Here is a 21,467-nt window from a genome sequence, read left to right as displayed (position 1 = left end):
TCAGAAAATTGTAAATGAATTCTGTTGTGGAACTTTGCAGCACTGTCGCCTGGCTGCCATACATATGTATATATATATATGATCTCCTTAAGTTATTGACTTAGGATAGAAAGATAAAATAGAGATTGTGGTACTTAAGTTATTTGCTTTTTAACTTGATTTCTAATTAAAAATATTCCATTGTGACTCCATTATGTCCTGTGTGTCAGCCACTCTTGAATTAATATATTTCACATTTTCCTGTTCTTTTAGCATATTGAGTACCGGTTAAAAGTATCTCTGCCTTGTGATCTTGGAGCAGCTCTAACCGATGGTGTTGTTCTTTGCCATTTGGCCAATCATGTGCGGCCTCGATCTGTCCCAAGCATTCACGTTCCCTCACCAGCTGTAGTAAGTTTATAATGCTTAAAAAAAAGTTGGCTCTTCATCAGACATTTGTTAAGTACAGAGGCAGGCACTGTGCAGAATGCTAAGGGTACAAATATGAATAGAGTCCAGCCCCTGCCTTCCGGGTCTCACTTATACTAGAGAAAAAGTAGGCATGTAAACAATAACTTACAGCTGTGTGTGATGTTATAAAAGAGGTATGTAAGAAGTGTGCTATGGGAATACGAAAAAGGGGCCACTTCAACTGTGCCTGGAAAGTTCAGGAAAGCCTTCCCAGAGGAGGTAAAATTTGAACTAATTCTTGATGTATGAGTAGGAATTTGCCAGCAGTACAGACAGGGAGAACAGCATTCTGGGCATAGTATTTCTAGACTAAAAAGCTAAGGAAGATCATGGCATATTCAAGGATTTCTTAAGTTGTTCAGAATAGATCATTCACAAGGTGTTGGTGTAAATGGCAAAGGATGTAGCTAGAGAGGTAAGCTAAGGGCCATGTGACAAGGGCCTCATGTCCCATGTCAGGGAGATAGAAGTTTATCTTAGTGTAGACAATCAGGAAACACAGAAAGAATTTGAGAGGAATAATGTGATTATAATTGCAGTTTAGAATGATGAATATTTCAGGGGTAGAAGTGACATGATTGAGGGACCAACCTCAGGTGGAAAATGAGGCAGAATATGCATTCAAGATGACTGGCAGGTTTTTTTTAGACTGCTGGTTAGATATGGACATCAGTATCAGGATGGCAACCCACAAGAGAAAGAGCAAGTTTTAGATTGACACAACTCTCCTTTTTCTTCCTTCAAAATTTTTTAATATTTTTTCCATTCTTTTTTATTCATTTATTTGGCTGCATCAGGTCTTCGTTGCAGCACGCAAGATCTTTATTGCAGCAGGCAGCTCTTTCATCGTGGCAGGGGTTCTCTTCATTGCAGGCTTCTTTCTAGTTGTGGCGTGTGGGCTCAGTAGTTGCGGCACACACCTTCAAGTTTTTATTAAGATTTCAAACCTTCAGAAAAACTGAAAGAATAACACAAAGAATACCCTTAAAGCCTCCACCTAGAGCTGACATTCATTGCATCTTGCCATCTTGCTTTGTCTATATTTATGCGTGTTCATGTGTGTGTGTATTTTAATTGCACCATTTAAAAGTTGGAGATATTATAACACCTTACCCCCTAAATATTTCTGAGAATTTTCCTAGGCCACCTTGCTCTTACCCGTAGCCTGAAGCCAGGGAGGAACAATGTGGTGGCTGAGCCCTGTTCCTCAAGGTGGGAGTGTGATGTGATTCATTCACAGGGCTCCCTATGGGATCGGGCTGAAACTGAGAAGGGACAGCTCTGAGCCCTTAGCAGCCAGCAGGGAGTCGGGGTAGGAAATGAGGATGGATGCACAGGCTAAGTAAAGAGACATTGGGTGAGGCGCCAATAGCATCCACAAGTTATATTCAGATTTCCCCTGTTGTTCCAAGAATATCTTTCATGGCTGCTCTGCTCCTCTCCCCTCGCTCGTATGCACACACAACAGGATGTAATCAAGGTTTCCACATTGCATTTGATTATTATCTGATGTTCTGACAGCTCTTTTGATGAGTCTGAATGGATATTGTGCATCTGTAACATGCTTAGCAGTGTCTAACCTTTTCAAAGGTTTTGCCCTCATCTTATTTTCTGGTCATTTGTTGTTATTTAGCACATACTTCCTATGCAAATCCTTCACTCAAATTGCAGTTGTATCTAGACCTATAGATTGCCACTCTGGACATTCATCTTGCTGCCTCCCCAGATGCAAATCATTTAAGCCTCCCAAGGACCTTTGATTCTAATTATAAAAGCTGCTTTGTTACCAAGGTCCCAAGAGGCTGATATGGCCCTTTCCCCTCTAGCATATCCAAAAACAGAGTCATGCATTTGCTTCTAAAGAAAATAGGTAGCCATTTTTTATTTAGTGACCTCAGAAAGCAGGCATTCAGCTTTGTGTAGAAAAGGCAGAGAGGAACAGTAGCACTACCAAATCAACTATGCCCCCAAAGACTTGAAAGACTTTGTTTTGCTCCTAAAGGTGGTGATTAAGAGAACAGGAATTGACATGCTATTTGGCAATGCCAGAAGGGGAAGGGCTTATTCATACTTTGCATTCTTCCCAGTTTCTGTCAACTGAATTAAGAAAAATAAATTTTTTTAGTAATAAAAAAGACAAATCTATCATTCTTCATTTTCAGGAGAAATACTTAGGAAGTAGCAAGGAGCTCATGTAGAAAGTGGAATATGAGACCAAGGGTGACTGAGGTTCTTTATCTTCATCAACCAAACATAGTGCCTTTCATTTAAGAATGTAAAATATTTACATACAGGAAAAATAGAACTATTTTATCAATGTTAAACCACTTAGAGACATAAAACACATGGACCTTCTTGTCAAAGAAACATGATATAACATGAAATTAGAGCATTTAAAACTTGCTAATGAAATCAACAACAACATTTAGTCATATTTATTGAGCAGCTAGTCAGTGGTGGGCATTCTGAATAGGATGAAAGGTACAGAGATGAGTTACAAGTGGTCCATTCTCTCAAGAACATGAATTCCTCTTAAAAAGTAAAATAAATAAAAGAGGTCTTTCCTGAAATAGTATCCTCGACACTTAAAAGCAAGTAGGCCTGGGGCTTCCCTGGTGGTGCAGTGGTTGAGAGTCTGCCTGATGATGCAGGGGACACGGGTTCGTGCCCCGGTCCGGGAAGATCCCACATGCCGCGGAGTGGCTGGGCCCGTGAGCCATGGCCGCTGAGCCTGCGCATCCGGAGCCTGTGCTCCACAACGGGAGAGGCCACAACAGTGAGAGGCCCGTGTACCGCAAAAAAAAAAGCAAGTAGGCCTACTAAATAAAATTGTTTAAGAGGATATCTTTTGGGTTAATAAATGACCTATAAAGTTGAGAAACACCTCAGTATGTAAAAATTCCCAAATTATAACATTTGGGGGTGGAAAAATGGACTTTGAGTCAACCAGATGAAAACCATCCACTATTTTAATTAAAAGCAAAAAAAAAAAAAAAACCCTCGCTTTTAAATTATGATACTGATTATTATGAATAAGTCAATATTGCTTTAATGGGGATACTGTTACAGTACTAGATTTCAGTATAAATATTTATTATCTATTTTTCCTTCATACTGAATTGCTCTCCCTCATATTAGACTATTTCTCCCCTTATTTTGTTCTTCTGACCATACAGAGAGCTTTGTAACTTACTTTCTTAGAGATTTTTCCTGATGAGAATATAAAATTAAAGCCAAATACAAATGAAAAACCGTAGCACTTTCTTTGTGGCTACATTAACACATAGTGATTTATTGTAATTCTTTGAAAACCTGCTAATTAGATCTGAGTGTAACTTAAAAAACACTTTCATGATGTACTGTATGAACCAGGCTTTCCCCCCCCACCCCCAGTTCAAGAAATGGTCCCTCATTGTAAGGGGAGGTCATAAGTCCAGGTATTTCGAAAGAAACTCAGAAGGGCACTTGTGCTTGTAACCATTAGGTTATAATTCATCTTTCTTTGTTATTGGGGGAGGATCTATGATGTATGATAAACTGCTGTTTGGTTGTTCAATAGGCATAGGTTTTAAGTAGTACAGTTCACATTGTTAGAAGTGCACTATTGAATCATATAAAAAAATCATTACAAATATTGTGATGTGACAACTCATTGAAAGAACCATATCACCAAGGAAGATGACCTGAAAAAATGCTGAATCATTTCAATTTTCAAATAGCAAAATCATTTATTTCTTGTTCCTTTCAGTCTAGTTCCTTTCCTCTTGCTGAAATTATTTACTTTCTTCCCCAAAAACCCACATAAGATTTCTTATTCAGATCGGGCTGTACATTACAGAAATGAAACAGGCTCTACATGGCTATCCAAAACCATGTGTTATGTCATCCGAAGTTCTGGAAAAGCTTTTGGGGATAGCAGGTTCCTCTGATATTTGACTTAAGGCAAAATCATGAGTCCTTCTACACTCCAGAGTGATAGGGAGTCTACACCCCTGGGTCCTTTTAACTAGCCATTCCATTGGACACATACAGAGCGGGGATGTGTAGCCTGGGATTCATGCACTCCTAGGGCTTCCAGCACTCGTTGAACTCCCTAAAATTGTATGCATGTGTATTCTTCCAAAGAGTAGATTCACAGCTTTCATCAGACTGGAAGAAGGAGTTGTATCCCAATTATGAAACACTGACCTACATCCCTGGGATTTAGACAAATGCTAAGAGAAGGAATAACTGGAGACAGATGATGGTTCCCCACTCCATTTCCCCTTCATCAGTCAGAAATCTGCTCTTTGTAGGGGAAATCTCAAAGGAATCTTTTTATTCTACTCCTTAACCCCTGACCCACACACATTTAGGGTGCTAGTACTCCTCATAGAGATAATGCTGAGTTGGACACCAGGATCACTATTCTGAGCTTTCTTTTCTTTTTGTCTGAGATGGTGGTGACTCTTGGACCAGTTTCTTACTTAGCAACACGAACTCTATCTTTTTATCCTTTCTTTTGCACAGAAGGAAACTTGTTTTTCTGCCTATGCAGTAAGACCTATTTCACTCTGTCCTTCTAACATCTAAGGGAGATGTTTCAGAAATGTAGGGGTCCTTCTTTTATAGAACAAAATGCCCAGGTCCCCTTCTTTTGTTAGAGTCTCACATTCATGATCCACCTGTGCACACGATGCCCCTAGCCTTCTCTCCCAAACTCAGATCAAGATCCTGGTCTGCTTAGCTAAGGTCCCTTCAGAATAAGGGAAGCTAGTTGCATTGATTCTGCTTCCATTTCTACTGGTATATGGAGAGGGAGTTTCTAGCTAATGAAAAATTCTTCTAAGTGAAAAGCAGTTGTCCTGTGTTTTCTTTGCCCAGTTTCTCTTAAAGTTAAGCCCATGTCCCAATAGCCTTCACCACAGTGACTTTCCTATTACGCCTCAATTCACCTTACCTCCCTCTTAACTAGCAAGGAGTTAAAACCACAGCATCAATCCTACCGTGAACACCCGCTCTTTCACATGTAAAAAGTCTAAGAGAAGGAGCCCAGCTCCAGCGTGAATTAGCAAGTGTGAACCCCTATGATTGTTCTTCTCCTTCTGTTAAGAAGATTCTGATTCTATTTATGTTTCACATTTGGGTTTTTTTTTGTTTTTTTTTTTACTTTTTTACCTCAGTTATAAAAGAACTTGGCATAGGCAAGAAGGGGTGTTCTCCATGGAAACCTGTTATCTTCTTTCTGGACTTAATTTTGAAAGCTTTTCACTTTCAAATTTTAAAATTATTATTACTCTCCTTCCATCTCAGTTGTCACCTTTTATAAAACTTTTATGATAAAGCCAATCCTAGTGTCTGCTAGGTTTCTCAGGCCAAGATTATAGTACGTTCAACCATTACTATGTAGTTATCTTGTTTCCCGTCTTCTTGGCAACAGTATGATATTCCGTCTTTGAAGAAAACCCAGATATTCACAAGTGAAACCGTTTTTTTTCTAGAGATGGTACAGGCTTTCATCTGCTTTGTAAAAACCATAGGTCAGATTTCCTGCAAATGTTTGGCTTCCATGCCTGATACTTAAACCAACAGATGAATTTGAACAATTGAGTTTGTTAATCACTTTGGGAAATGAGATTCAGATTTCTTTCTTACATGATAACCCACTTGGCAAAAAATTTTATCACTTTAGGTCATGTGATACAACTATGTTCTAGTCATCAGAGATCTTTTCAGAAAAGCAAGCTTACTAGTTAGTGACTAGGGAGATTTCCTATGGGAAATTTTCACCCTTTGGAAAATGGTTCTTTAATCCAATCTTTTAAAATTCAGATGTTTAAAAAATTTTAAATATAACCATTGAGTAGAGACATGATGCATCTGCAACATATTTATGAGCAAAGGCCATTGTTTTTTTAATTATTATTACTGTTTTCTTTAAAAAGACTGAAAGGAAATGAACCAAAGTGTTAATACCTATGATTATATTTGAATGACTGAGCTGTGGGTAATTAATTTTCTTGTTATTCCTCCAAATTTTCTTTGGTGTATATTGCTTTAAAGTGGAAAAAAATTAAATCATCCTCCTAAAATTTCTCTATTTAGCACTTGCCTTACAAAAATCAAAGCCCAATGTCTAAAGTAGGGGGTGGCAAACTATGGGCCACAGGCCAGTACCTATTTTTGTAAATAAAGTGTTATTAGAACACAGTCACTCTTATTTGTTTATATATTGTCTGTGGTTGCTTTCAAGCTCTTAGCAGGTTTGAGTACTTGCAACAGATCATATGGCCGTGAGGCCTAACATCTTTATTATCTGATTCTTTAAGAAAAAGTTTTGCTGACCCTCTGGTCTAGAACATTCAGTTTATGAAGCAGTTGGCAAGAGTGTTTTTAGTTAGCAAATTTTTTTAAACTTTGCTAATAACACCATGTTTTCTCTCCTTTGCAGCCTAAATTAACAATGGCAAAATGCAGACGAAATGTGGAGAATTTCCTCGAAGCCTGCAGAAAAATTGGTGTACCTCAGGTAATAAATTTATCATATTTTATGTTGCTAAATAAATGTGGGTATTATTTTCTTAAAATCTTTTAGAAATGCAGGTATCTAAAATCTTACAGGGTAGTTCTGAGCTAAGTTGATAATTACTAACATGATTTTGTGTTACTAGAGTCAGTCATTATATTTTGAGCAGTTTCCCTTAATTATTTCCAAGGACCAAGCAAAGAAATCATATACACATGAATTTCAATATGTTGTAGTAAGTAATTAATGCTAAGTAATCAGAAATAGTTATTCTGATATTTTCCTAAATATCCCCACTTGCTGATTGACTTGTGTACAACTTCATACACAGTAGAGTCTGTGCTTCAGAACAAGTGCATCTCGGACTAAGAATGCTTCAGTTGGCTTCAGTTTTTTAACACTTGCTTTAATACTTTTAAAAAATGTTTATTTTGAAATAATTTTAGGCTTTGAGAAATGTTGCAAAAATATCATAGAGAGATACTGTATACACTTCACCTAGGTTCCTGGACTGTTAACATCTAACATAAATGTAAACATAGTATGTCATCCAAACTAATAAACACATAGACAGTGCTGTTGACTAAATTGCAGACTTTATTCAGACTTTACCAGATTTCCACTAAGCTCTTTGGAACTGAACACACAAGAGGCCATTTCTAGTCACTTGTCCCGCTCTTGAGATTTTTTGCCTCCAGATTCCTCAGTTAGAGCTTTATTGCCCTTTAATAGTACAAATAGTTAAACTTTTACCCTTTAAAAAACAATTATGTTAAGTGTGGCACTCTTAAAAAATATTATATATAGTGACATATATAGATAAATGTAAAGAGATAAAAACTGGTGCCATTTGATACTTTTTTCATTAACTACAACCATTACAGTTCTTGTCACCATATTTTGTCCAGCGTTCAAGGAGAAAAACATGATACTTTTCTATCACCTTCTTAATTAGCTGTCAGAAACCCGGTACTGGCCCCTGGACTCAACAAGTCCACTATTTCTCTCAAAGTTAAGCCCTTGTCCCAAGGGCTTTTCCTGACAATGACTCATTTTACCCAGTTCACCATTCCTCTCTTTAGCTAACATGAGTTGAGAAGGTCAAAGCATCATTTGTCCAATGAACACCTTTCCCTTTCAGCTCTTTCACAAAGTGGAAGGGAGCCCAGCTCCACAGAGCAGCTGCACTAGCCAGTGTTAATTCCCATGAGTGTTTTTTCTCCTTTTATTAAGTAGATTGTGATTCTACTACTTATTTTTTACTTTTTTCTTTTGCATTTTTTTAAGCTGAGTTATAAAATAACTGAAATTTACATTTAGTGGTAGTTAGCAAGGATCTTTTTTGTTCCTGTGGACAAATTCAAAGCAAATGTATTGCCTTTATATCATATTGTTTTCTGAAGGCTCATCATCTCTTTTAGAACTAACCATTTTTAAACATATTGAGAGCATTAATAAGGTTTCTAGATAAATAGCATACATTTCTCATATTAAACAGGCAGGTTCTAATATTCACATGTACACTCTAACATTCAGTGTTTCCCTTATGCCTACTTGAGATGATCCTACCTGACCATCACAAGCATGCCCAGTACCTGCCCCAGTTCCATAACAGTGTCTTTGAACAAGAGAATGTGGCATGGGTTGGTGCAGGTAATGGGACCAGAGGAAAAATATGAGTGATTAAAAAGAGGCACCACATACCTAGAGAGAAGAGTGCTGAAAACGGCCCCACACGGCAAGACGTGCTGGCACACTTAGCCTATGTCAAACCTGTAAAGGACTTCTTACAGTCATTGTACATGTACTCTGGGCTTTACAGAACTGTCATCTGTCTCAGATTTAAAGTCTATACACTGAAATTCTTTTAGAATATAACCGCCATCAGTCAACAAAATCAAAAACAGTGCGCCTTTTAAAGCATGCATTTTATTCCACCATTTGCCAAGCAATGGTTAACAGTATTTATTTGAAGGCAGGAGATAGAAAAAATACAATTTTAAAAGACTAGGTACTAAAAAAAAAAAGACTGGGTATTTTTCCAGGGTGGCTTTAGACTGGAGTTCTTGACACATCCTCCTTCCCCTCCCTTTCCCCCTACCAGAAAGAGTAAATGGACATTCCACGTGGGCCACCTCTTCCTTCTCCACTCCTGCCTTCCACCCAAGTCTCACCACCACCATCACTAACACTTTTAGATGTGTTCCTGTTACGCTGCTACTTCTGCTAAAACAGTTGATCATTTGCCTAAAACAAAATGAAGGAAAATGAATAAATACAAACTCGTAGGTTTAAACTAGCATTCTCAGGTCCCTCTGCCATGGAAGGGAAGAAGAAACCTATACCTCTTCTTCCTTTGTTCTCCCCTACTTCTGGGCATTATGACCTTTACCTAAACATGACCACCTGCTATGTTTCACTTGTAAATAAAATCAGGGATGTAATAATGATCACTTTTGAAAACAGATAACATAAAACTTAATATTGAAAAATTTGTCAGATCTTCTGTCCAGAAAACATATATAAAGGTGAATGATTTCCCTTCTCAGTATAACTTTTTAAATGTTTACAAGTTAAATTATGAATGAAACACTGAAGAATAAAGTGATTGTTAAAAACCTCCAATAAGGTTGGGCATATAGATAGTCTCTTTATTATTATGCTTTTATTAAATATATGTTACAGTCAAAAAACTATAGTTGGTGATAAAAACTTCTGAATCCAATATCTTATGTTCTGGAGTTATTATATGTTACGTGTGAAAGAATATTTTCCTGTTATCAAGTCCAGTAATGTTTTTATTTAATTTCTTAATCTGTGAACTGGAGGGTTTGGATGATTTCTAAGGCCCATTACAACTTTAGATTTATTTTGTACAATTAGTAAACAAGACTTAGTTAAGATGGACTTGATTTTTAGAGGAACACCAAGTCATTCAGTACACCTGACTTCCAGGTAATAAATTTCCCCTGATTATTATGCTTTCTTCATTCTTTGAACCTCCTTGACTCACCTGGCTTTCTCCAAAAAATTCCCTCTCCTCAGCCCACCCCCAGGTTTTGTCCTTGCTTTCTGGCCTATTTTTTGTTAATAGGGAAGAATGAGTCGAGAAAGAGGTTGCCTCACCCACTCAACCACTCTCAGGCCTCACATAACCCTAAGTCAGCATCCACCTCTGTTCATTTTATCCTGAATGTTCATACTAATCACCAACAATTTTATTCTGCTATTTAGTAGTAAAATCAAGCTGAGAACATAGAGGATTCTTTGTGGTTTTGTTTTTCAGCATTTTGATTCATCATAATAAAAAATGTTATGGGATATGTTTCTTTGAATATGACTGAGATGATCATATTGAATTCTATACTCAAATCTGTGTTTCTGATCCACTGACTTTATTTTTCTGTTTTCCTTTCCTGCTCACACTTTGGACAGGACAATCTTTGTTCCCCTTCTGACATCCTTCAGCTAAACCTCAGCGTAAAAAGAACTGTTGAAACACTACTTTCTCTTGGGGCACATTCAGAAGAATCCAGTTTTGTCTCTCTATCTATCCAGCTTTTGGGTTTTGTGGCATTTTATTGTACTCTAATGTTAACTCTCTGTATGCTTTATTACTGGATCTTCCCCCTCTAGCCGAAAGTGCATTCCAGTGATTTTTCCACCTCATTCCTGTGCTTGGTAAAGGAGGTTTGTTTCTCATTCAAAAGTATTTACATATGTGCTTTTTTTTTAATTGGTTAGCCATCAAAGAGCTAACCAATAAAGTAGATAACTTCTTTCCTCGTGTGTCCAGATGAGCAGCTCATCACATTAGGAAGCATTTATGATTGCTAACAAAGAGCAGAAAGACCAGTATATTTTCTTCTGCTCATTTGTCCATTCTCCTGGCCTATATGTGGCCTTGTTTCTCTTATCATAAATGCTGAGCAGGGTCTACTAATACAATCCTGAGCCTGTTGTTAGAATATGACTTAGGACTTTATTTCCAAATGGCATAATAAAATTTCCATCTGGCCTTCTTTCCATGCCTCAATACAACTTAAGTGTTGAAATTGTGAGAAGTATTAAAATTATGAGTTGCTGAACTTTTCAACAGCTGTTCATGAGGAAACAGTTGCACCCCTTCTGTTCTGGGGAGCACCTGGTCACTTAGATCTCTGCATTGAGCTGTGCCCTGAAATCCTGAAATCTGTCTTTATTGGTAGGCACAAGTCCACCTAATAAGCATCTGCTCTCTGGACATCTGGAAGGCACTGGCCATTTAATCTTAATAATTTTAATTTGATCAGAATGTTCAGTCCAAAGATAATGTAGGTTCCCTAGATTGCTATTCTGAGCCCATTGTGTACATTGGAAACAGTACACAGCAAATTATCTGGAGCTGACCTTTCAGGGGTAGGCACCTGTCTGCACATTTATTATGTTTGTTATCTTTAACTTCACTTCTAGAATCCTATTTAGAATTTAAAATTGGAATTTATATAATTTCCAATATATTTGAACCATCTTAATAGGTGAACTTATATTTGATAGGCTGTTGAGGAGATTTTATCTGAACAGTAGCAGGTAAAGAATTAGGCAGCAATCTCTGTTCTGTACCCAAGGTGATGAATGCCTCTTTCAGAATGCTTAGTATATTAGCTGCTAGCCTTAATGCTTGAAAGTACTTTATAATTGCATTCAGATTCTGGTTCTCATAAATAGTGTTTCTGAACATTCAGGAATCTCTGAACTCTGTTAAGAAAATTGGACAACTGAACTCATGTATGAAGGAAGATTGTGAGGAACCATATCATGTTGTAGAAGTCAATCTGAGGATCTGATTGCTTTGGTTTTCTTTCATATTAAATGGGAAAATTATTTAACACATTAAAAACCTTTTATTTTTAATGCTGAAACATTGAACACTGTGTTGAAAACAGCAGTAGTGCCTTTTGGAGTTGGGGGGAGGTTTTTTTTTTGTTTTTAAGATGTCTCTGAGTCAGAGATCATTCAGTTTTGTGAAGTTCTGTCCCTTTAAAAAAAACACATGGTGTTTTGTGTGGTTTTGGGGGAGTAATGGTGCATTCTCTTCAGAACAGAGTTTGCTCTAAGCCAGCTAGAAAGTAAATGTGCATCTGGAAAGCATAAGCCACTGAGGGAATGTGTAAGCCACGGGCTTACGGGTCGCAGGGCACCCCTGGAAACGGAGATCAAGGAATCGGCCTCAGAGGAAATATGTCTCCCTCCAGAGTAAAACACCCTGCAGGTTCATTTTAAGTATAGTTAATCTGTACTTCAGTTGTACTCAGAAGATTTATACAAAGTTGCTAGTTTCTTAAGATCAAAAGATTCCATTTACCTTGTTTTATCAAGGTAAGTATTAAAAAGAAAGTGATTAAGAAGCACAAGTACCAATAACGGTTCATAAAACATACTTGTTATATTTTTTATTGCAACTGGTTTTGTAAAACTTCCTAATAATATAATTAAGTGCCAATGAAAAGCTGAGAAAAATCCAGTTATCTTCTTTAATAAGTATGTATAGTCTTTTTCAGTAGAACCAGAATTCCACTTTCATTCAAGAGTAACCTCTTCTTTCTTTCATCTAATCAATGATAGATGTTATTCTTATGATATGCCTTTTTGTCTTAAAGGATTAACCAAACACATTAATGAGGTAATAAACAAGATAGAAGTAATTTAACTTGCTTAAGCAAACATGTAAATGCTTTTCAAATATGTGTTAATTAATGTGTTCCTGACTAAGCTCACATCATAGTTCTCCAGCATAATTTAATCCATTAAATACCTTAAATACCAGGATATAAAATACTTTTTCAAATATGATTTCTTTATTTAAGTTCTGTAATTCAAGTTTTTAAGTAATTCAAACTGGGCCTTCCGTGAATTATCCAGTGTAGGGGACATTTTCTCAAATACTTCTAAATCTCAAGGATATACTTCAGTTTCTTCCCATGATCCCTGCCTGGTCTGAGAACCCTGATTTTCATAGTCAGGACTATAAGGTAGAGAGCATTCCTCTCTCATGCAGTCTGAGTTATGGCATGAAACTATCTTGCATTCCTATGGTTTGTAATTTCCAAAGCACTTTCTCCTACAATGTTATATCTTTAGGCTTCAGCCATCCGGTAACTTGGAACTGTTTTTCTATTTTCACCTGCCTCATTTTACTGATCTGCGTTGCTCTTTTATTTATCAGGGGTGAAGGATGCTGCTCTTACTCCATAGTAGTATGTTTATCTTCTGTTGTATGTAAAAGTATATGTAACTTGTCCATTTTCTCATATTCAAAATGATCTGGATGTACTTTTAGATGTATTAATAAAAAAAAAAGTGACGAGTGTCAGGTACCATCTCTGTGTAACTCATATTAACAGAGGTCAGATTCTCAGGTACTGACTTCTCTTATCTCAGTTCATTATTATGAGGGAGAGAAGAGATGCTTGTTTTTTCTTTTCAGTTCTGTGATGTTCATCCTCTTTTCTCTTCTGTTTGTTTTTATGTTACATTGTCCCATTTCAGGAGCAATTATGTTTGCCTCTCCACATTTTAGAAGAGAAAGGTTTGAGCCAGGTTGCGCTGACGGTCCAGGCTCTCCTGGAACTTGCCCCGCCCAAGCAGCAGCAGCACCAGTTATCTGCTGTGTAAGGACTCCCAGCACCGTGGGCGTTGGCCTGGCCAAAACGAAACAGGACAGCGTGACTGCTGCTGTGAGCCGTCTGCTTAACAAAGCGCTTATGTGTTCTTGAAAGGGACTGTTTCCATGATTCCTAACAGGAATATTTTGCTTCATTTCTCCATTTTAGGGGAGGTTATATCCATTTGCATTGAATTGTTTATGAAGACATGGTTGGTTTTCACAAATAAAAATTAATTCTGTCATTATTGAGAACCCAACACTGAAGCCTAACCTGGCTGTGCTTGTCTAGAGAGTAGGCTCTTTCACATACTGAAGACTATCTTCTCAGAAGGATATTTGTCTCTCTTGAAGGCACCGCCATGCTGTTATCTTTCCCTGTTTCCAAGCCCTCTGGAATCCACTAGTTTCTAAACGTGGTTGTTCATTAGAAGCTCCTGGAGAATTTGTTAAAGTACAGATTCTCACTCGGTTGGTCTAGAGTGAGGCCTGGGTATCTGCATTTCAACAAACATTCCAGGTGTTTCATATAGTGGAGACCATTGTTCCAAGCTAGATATTTGTATAATTTGGGGGGAGTAATGACTTCACCATGTTTTTCAGCTCTATTATGACTACTTGGACTGTTCTGTCCAAGGTAAAATAAAAATAATGTAGAAGGTCTAGATTTTGCATAGTAAAACAATGAAACAGATACTGTTGCATTTAAGGCCAGTGTCCTAGACCTCCCCCCAGCTCCAGTCCACCACCACTTAGAGGATGGTTCTATGTATCATCCCACTGTTATCTAAATATTATAATCAAGCACTCTACACACAGGGTCCAGATCTTTAGGCTGGTAGCTTGTGACACTCTGCATCCTGTGTGTTGACTTCACTGAGCTCACCCCTTCTCCCCTGCAAGCTGCTCCCGGGATACCTGCACCTGTGAACACCTTCCAGTCACAGCAGATGCACTTCCAGCTCCCCAAATAACTGAACATTATGAAAATAAAGGAAGAGCCAAGCTTCTTACATTTCTTTCAGCTGACTGCCAATTTCTGTAGCTGAGTTAAAGCACTTGTGGCATTTTAAAAACAGCTTGCTGTCTTTTCATCTAGCCATCTAGCTCCCCCACCAGTGCCTTACTTACTCAATTATGGGTGCAGTAAAAGGGCCCAAGGGCTCAGACAGCACAAAACCAGGAGCCCTAATTCAAGTCTAAGCCACTTGGGTCTTTCTTCCCCTATATTTTGAGACCTTTTTAGTTGTCAGTGATATCTTCTGGTATTCACTGCCTTTGTAAACCAAGTAAAGAGAGTAAGTGAAGATACTAGTTATCTAGGTTTTTTCCTGTTGTTAACTGTTCTAGGGTTTCTTTACCAGTACATACATTTAAGAATAATGTTCTCTTGTTTTATCATGTAGCAGCATCTAAAAGTAACTCTGGATAAAATCATGTTGAGTATCTGGCCAAAATAATGTTTTCTCCTTGTTGTCACAGGTTTAAACTTATATAACACAAAACATCTGAGCTCAAAGCCCAATCCTTCAGGGTCCTTATGAAACAAAAGTAAAATGTGTTTAAAATGCTTAGAGCCAGACCCCATTATATTTACAGTTCCAAACAGACCCACCAGTCATAGGACTTGTTTAGAATTTAGCTGTGTATATTTTTAAACTCTAGGTATTTTTACTTCTAGTCAACATTAAACCTCAGTACAATCTCCAAATTATAGACAGCCATTTGAAATGAAACTCAGCAAAGGACAGGACTGTTTGTCACATAGTTGCAAGGAATAATCCCAGTCAGCATACATAATGCAACATTTGGAACATTTGTGACTAATTTTCCTGTAGGAATAATTGGAATTTTCAACGTATTTCAAATTTTATACATAGCATGAAACTTTATTCATATATTTTTATCAGACTAATTCAAATTTATATTTGAATAGTTAGAAAATATTTGTTTACACTTTTGGTTGATAATGAAAGAAAAATATATTGAATGTCTTTTCTATGTCAAGATGCAAAACAAGTCATGATGTTTTTGTTGGAAAATTTTTGTACTCAGTGTTTTGTATATGCCTTTTTTTTTTTAAACTGGAAAGAAAATTTAATATTTAGCCTTGCTAGACTCTAACATAAGATAAAGATGATTTTGTTACAGTTCCACCTGACCATTTATGAACTTCCTACTGAAGCAGTGACCTTCCCAGCGCTGAAGAGTGAATGAAGAAAAGGCTAAGTGCCCGCCCACCAGGGCCCCTGCTAACGGTGGAGATTTTAAGTCAGCAGGTTTCTGGGCTTTCAATCTCATACTTGTTTAGCACTCCAAACCAATTTTCTCTGGAAACAACTCATGGGAGAAAGGGCCTTTGTATTTGGCTAGAATAGAATAGGACACTTAGTAGTAGTAGGTCACTTTCCTTAATAGCTTTTGAAAATACAGCCTCATAGCTAATCAAGGAGTCTGATTTCTCTACTTGATAAAAGTCCAGCAGTGACTAATGATGTATGACTACGCTGATGAGTATGATGAATTTTTTAAAACTAAGCGCTTAAATGGTTATAGAAATGAAGGAGAACATGGATATTCAGAAACGTTTTTATATACATATTGCAGTAAGGTGGTTTACAGCAGATTTCATTTTATTTCTGAAAATGTTGTAAACATGTAATTAGTAAAAGATTTTGTAAAACATTGTCCTATATTTGTATGTCTGTAAATATAATGCATAAGTTCTAAGAATAAATATGTCAGTATCATGTAATTTTAAATTGCCTGTATGCCACTTTACACGTTGACATTAAAATAAAAGACAGCACTTCAATAGCATGAAATAAAGGCTGATTTGAAAATGTTCATACCTAAAGCATGGTTTCCTTGGCAAAAACAAAAGGGTAAATTCTTTGATGGAATATCAGTAGAAACTGGGTCCTCATAATGGTCCCTTGAGATCAAAATATACTTTTTTAAGGAAGTATACATATCAGTAGTGTCCTGTATTTGGAGTTAGATATAAGGCTTAATTTTGAAATATATGTGACCCATTTGAAAGACTTTTCTCAGAAATTACCAACTATGCTATAGGGAGAGCTTTAGCATTCCAAGACATTCTATCCTGATCAATCAAGGCAAGAATGACCCAATGGGCTCATTCTCTTTTAGCGGGAGAGAGAGAATGACAATCAGCTTTATGTGCCAGTCACAGATTAGGTATTTTCACATGCTTTACCTCTTTTAGTCTTAATACCCCATAAGGTGAGAGTTATTGAGTAAGCAAAGCAGGTATAGGCCCTACTGTCTCACATCTCAGCAATATCTCCAGACTCATCTCCCCACTGACCTGTGTCCCCTGTCTTTCCTATGTGTGGGCTGTATGTTCTGACATCTCACTTCTATCTTGTATTTATCATTTATATCCCTACCTACTTCCCAGAAAAGGAGCTGAAGCAGCTTATAATAAGATACATGTTCCATGTGACACCCCCCCCCATAAAAACAGTAAAGTGATAATAAATTTAAAAGGCAGGCAGGAACCAACCTTTATTAAAACTTTATTGTGTATGTAATATTCTAGACACTTGATAAACATCATCTTGTAGTTCCTACTGAACACCACTTTTGCTCATAAGAGTGTCATTTATTACACTAGAAGGAATCAATAGCAGAATAACTGAGACAGAAGAATGGATAAGTGCCCTGGAAAACAGGATGGTGGAATTCACTGCCATGGAACAGAATAAAGAAAAAAGAATGAAAAGAAATGAAGACAGCCTAAGAGACCTCTGGGACAACATTAAACACACCAAAATTCACATTATAGAAGTCCCAGAAAGAAAAGAGAGAAGGGACCCAAGAAAATATTTGAAGACATTATAGTTGGAAACTTCCCTAACACGGGAAAGGAAATAGCCACCCAAGTCCAGGAAGTGCAGAGAGTCCCAGGCAGCATAAACCCAAGGAGAAACATGCTGGGACATACAGTAATCAAATTGACAAAAATTATTAAAAGCACCAAGGGGAAAACAACAAACAAGGGAAATCCCATAAGGTTAACAGGTGATGTCTCAGCAGAAACTACAAGGCAGAAGGGAGTGGCATGATAAAGTGATGAAAGGGAAGAACCTACAACCAAGATCACTCTACCTGGCAAGGATCTCATTCAGATTTGATGGAGAAAGCAAAAGCTTTACATACAAGCAAAATCTAAGAGAATTAGGCACCACCAACCCAGCTCTACAACAAATGATAAAGGAACTTCTCTAAGTGGGAAACACAAGAGAAGAAAATGTCCTACCAAAAACAAACCCATAACAATGAAGAAAATGGTAATAGAAACATAAATATCGATAATTACCTTACACATGAATGGATTAAATGCTCCAACCAAAAGACACAGGCTCACTGAATGGATACAGAAACAAGACCCATATATATGCTGTCTACAAGAGACCCACTTCAGGCCAAGGGACACATACAGACTGAAAGCGAGGGGATGGAAAAAGATATTCCATGCAAATGGAAATCAAAAGAAAGCTGGAGTAGCAATACTCGTATCAGATAAAATAGACTTTAAAATAAAGAATGTTACAAGAGACAAGGAGGGACACTATATAATGATCAAGGGATCAATGTAAGAAGAAGATACAACAATTACAAATATATATGCACCCAACCTAGGAGCACCTCAAAACATAAGGCAACTGCTAACAGCTATAAAAGAGGAAATCAACAGTAACACAATAATAGTGGGGGACATTAACACTTCACTTACACCAATGGACAGATCATCCACACAGAAAATTAATAAGGAAACACAAGCTGTAAATGACACAATAGACAAGAGAAATTTAATTGATATTTACAGGACATTCCATCCAAAAACAGCAGATTACACTTTCTTCTCAAGTGCACATGGAACATTCTCCAGGATAGATCACACCTTGTGTCACAAATCAAGCCTCGGTAAATTTAAGAAAACAAATCATATCAAGCATCTTTTCCGACCACAACACTATGAGATTAGAAATCAATTACAGGGAAAAAACAATAAAAACACAAACACATGGAGGCTAAACAATACGTTACTAAATAACCAAGAGAGCACTGAAGAAATCAGAGGAAATCAAAAAATACCTAGAGACAAATGACAACAAAAACACAATCCAAAACCTATGGGATGCAGCAAAAGCAGTTATAAGAGGTACGTTTATAGTAATACAATCCTACCTCAATAAACAAGAAAAATAATCTAACCTTACACCTAAAGGAACTAGAGAAAGAAGGACAAACAAAACCCAAAGTAAGTAGAAGGAAAGAAATCATAAACATCAGAGCAGAAACAAATGAAATAGAAACAAAACAATAGCAAAGATCAATGAAACTAAAAGCTGGTTCTTTGAGAAGATAAACAAAATTGATAAAGCTTTAGCCAGACTCATCAAGAAAAAGAGGGAGAGGACTCAATAAAAATTAGAAATGAAAAAGGAGAAGTTACAACGGACACCGCAGAAATACAAAGCATCATAAGAGACTACTACAAGCAACTCTATGCCAATAAAATAGACAACCTGGAAGAAATGGACAAATGCTTAGAATGGTATAACCTTCCAAGACTGAACCAGGAAGAAATAGAAAATATGAACAGACCAATCACAAGTAATGAAGTTTAAACTCTGATTAAAAATCCTCCAACAAACAGAAGTCCAGGACCAGATGGCTTCACAGGTGAATTCTATCAAAGATTTAGAAAAGAGCTAACACCCATCTTCCAAAAAATTGCAAAGGAAGGAACACTCCCAAACTCATTCTATGAAGCTACCATCACCCTGATACCAAAACCAGACAAAGCTACTACAAAAAGAGAAAATTATAGACCAATATCACTGAGGAGTATAGATGCAAAAATCCTCAATAAATACTAGCAAACAGAGTCCAGCAACACATTAAAAGGATCATACACCATGGCCAACTGGGATTTATCCCAGTGATGCAAGGATTCTTCAATATACACAAATCAATCAATGTGATACACCATATTAACATATTGAAGAATAAAAACCATATGATCATCTCAACAGATGCAGAAAAAGCTTTTGACAAAATTCAACACCCATTTATGGTAACTATCCAAAAAGTGGGCATAGAGGGAACCTACCTGAACATAATAAAGGCCATATATGACAAACCCACAGCAAACATCATTCTCAATGGTGAAAAACTGAAACCATTTCCACTAAGATCAGGAACAAGACAAGGTTGTCCACTCTCACCACTATTATTCAACATAGTTTTTGGAAGTTTTAGCCACAGCAATCAGAGAAGAAAAAGAAATAAAAGGAATCCAAGTCGGAAAAGAAGAAGTAAAACTGTCACTGCAGATGACATGATACCATACATAGAGAATCCTAAAGATGCCACTAGAAAACTACTAGAGCTAATCAATGAATTTGGTAAAGTTGCAGGATACAAAATTAATGCACAGAAATCTCTTGCATTCCTATACACTAACAACGAAAGATCAGAAAGAGAAAGTAAGGGAACACTCCCATTCACCATTGCAACAAAAAGAATAAAATATCTAGGAATAAACCTACAAAGGAGGTAAAAGACCTGTACTCAGAAAACTATACACTGATGAAAGAAATCAAAGATGACACAAACAGGTGGAGAGATATACCATGTTCTCGGATTGGAAGAATCAATATTGTGAAAATGACTATACTACTCAAAGCAATCTACAGATTCAGTGGATTCCCTATCAAATTACCAATGGCATTTTTTACAGAACTAGAACAAAAAATCTTAAAATTTGTATGGAGACACAAAAAACCCCGAATAGCTAAAGCAATCTTGAGGGGAAAAAACGGAGCTGGAGGAATCAGACTCCCTGACTTTGGGCTATACTACAAAGTTACAGTAATTAAGACCATATGGCACTGGCACAAAAACAGAAATATAGATCAATGGAACAGGATAGAAAGCCCAGAGATAAACCCACACACCTATGGTTACCTAATCTATGACAAAGGAGGCAAGGATATACAGTGGAGAGAAAACAGCCTCTTCAATAAATGGTGATGGGAAAACTGGACAGCTACATGTAAAAGAATGAAGTTAGAACACTCCCTAACACCACACACAAAAATAAACTCAAAATGGATTAAAGATCTAAATGTAAGACCGGACACTACAAAACTCTTAGAGGAAAACATAGGAAGAACACTCTTTGACATAAATCACAGCAAGATCTTTTTTGACCCACCTCCTAGAGTAATGGAAATAAAAACAAATAAACAAATGGGACCTAATGAAACTTAAAAGCTTTTGCACAGCAAAGGAAACTATAAACAAGAAGAAAAGATAACCCTCAGAATGGGAGAAAATATTTGCAAAACGAATCAACGGACAAAGGATTAATCTCCAAAATGTATAAACAGCTCGTGCAGCTCAGTATTAAAAAAACAGGGGCTTCCCTGGTGGCACAGTGGTTGAGAGTCTGCCTGCCAATGCAGGGGACACGGGTTCGTGCCCCGGTCTGGGAAGATCCCACATGCCGAGGAGCGGCTGGGCCCATGAGCCATGGCCACTGAGCCTGCACGTCTGGAGCCTCTGCTCCGCAACGGGAGAGGCCATGACAGTGAGAGGCCCGCGTACCACAAAAAAAAAATCAAAAAATGGGCAGAAGACCTAAATAGACATTTCTCCAAAGAAGGTACACAGATTGCCAACAAACACATGAAAAGCTGCCCAACATCACTAATTATTAGAGAAACGCAAATCAAAACTACAGTGAGGTATCACCTCACACCGGTTAGAATGGGCATCATCAGAAAGTCTACAGACAACAAATGCTGGAGAGGGTGTGGAGAAAAGGGAACA

At 37.3% G+C, this 21,467-nt stretch overlaps 1 protein-coding gene across 12 annotated transcripts in view; it reads left to right on the top strand.

Moving 5' to 3' along the window:
* The window catches only part of LRCH3 (leucine rich repeats and calponin homology domain containing 3), a 115,927-nt gene extending 99,482 nt beyond the window's left edge, over positions 1–16,445 (top strand). For 9 of the 12 annotated variants that reach the window (XM_060298204.1, XM_030859176.2, XM_030859158.2 and 6 more), the window contains 3 exons: positions 253–390; positions 6,881–6,958; positions 10,391–16,445. In XM_060298204.1, coding sequence (XP_060154187.1) covers positions 253–390; positions 6,881–6,958; positions 10,391–10,591 — 417 coding nt within the window. In that variant the 3' untranslated portion in view covers positions 10,592–16,445. The remainder of the gene's footprint in view (positions 1–252; positions 391–6,880; positions 6,959–10,390) is intronic. The other 3 variants (XM_030859173.2, XM_060298203.1, XM_030859153.2) reach the window with 1 other exon arrangement.
* The last annotated feature ends 5,022 nt before the right edge of the window (positions 16,446–21,467 follow it).

The sequence above is a fragment of the Globicephala melas genome, chromosome 4, assembly GCF_963455315.2.
Source record: "Globicephala melas chromosome 4, mGloMel1.2, whole genome shotgun sequence".
In the NCBI taxonomy this organism is placed as follows: Eukaryota; Metazoa; Chordata; class Mammalia; order Artiodactyla; family Delphinidae; genus Globicephala; species Globicephala melas.
The sequence above is the reverse complement of the archived record's forward strand: the minus strand, read 5'-3'. Positions and strand labels throughout refer to the sequence as shown.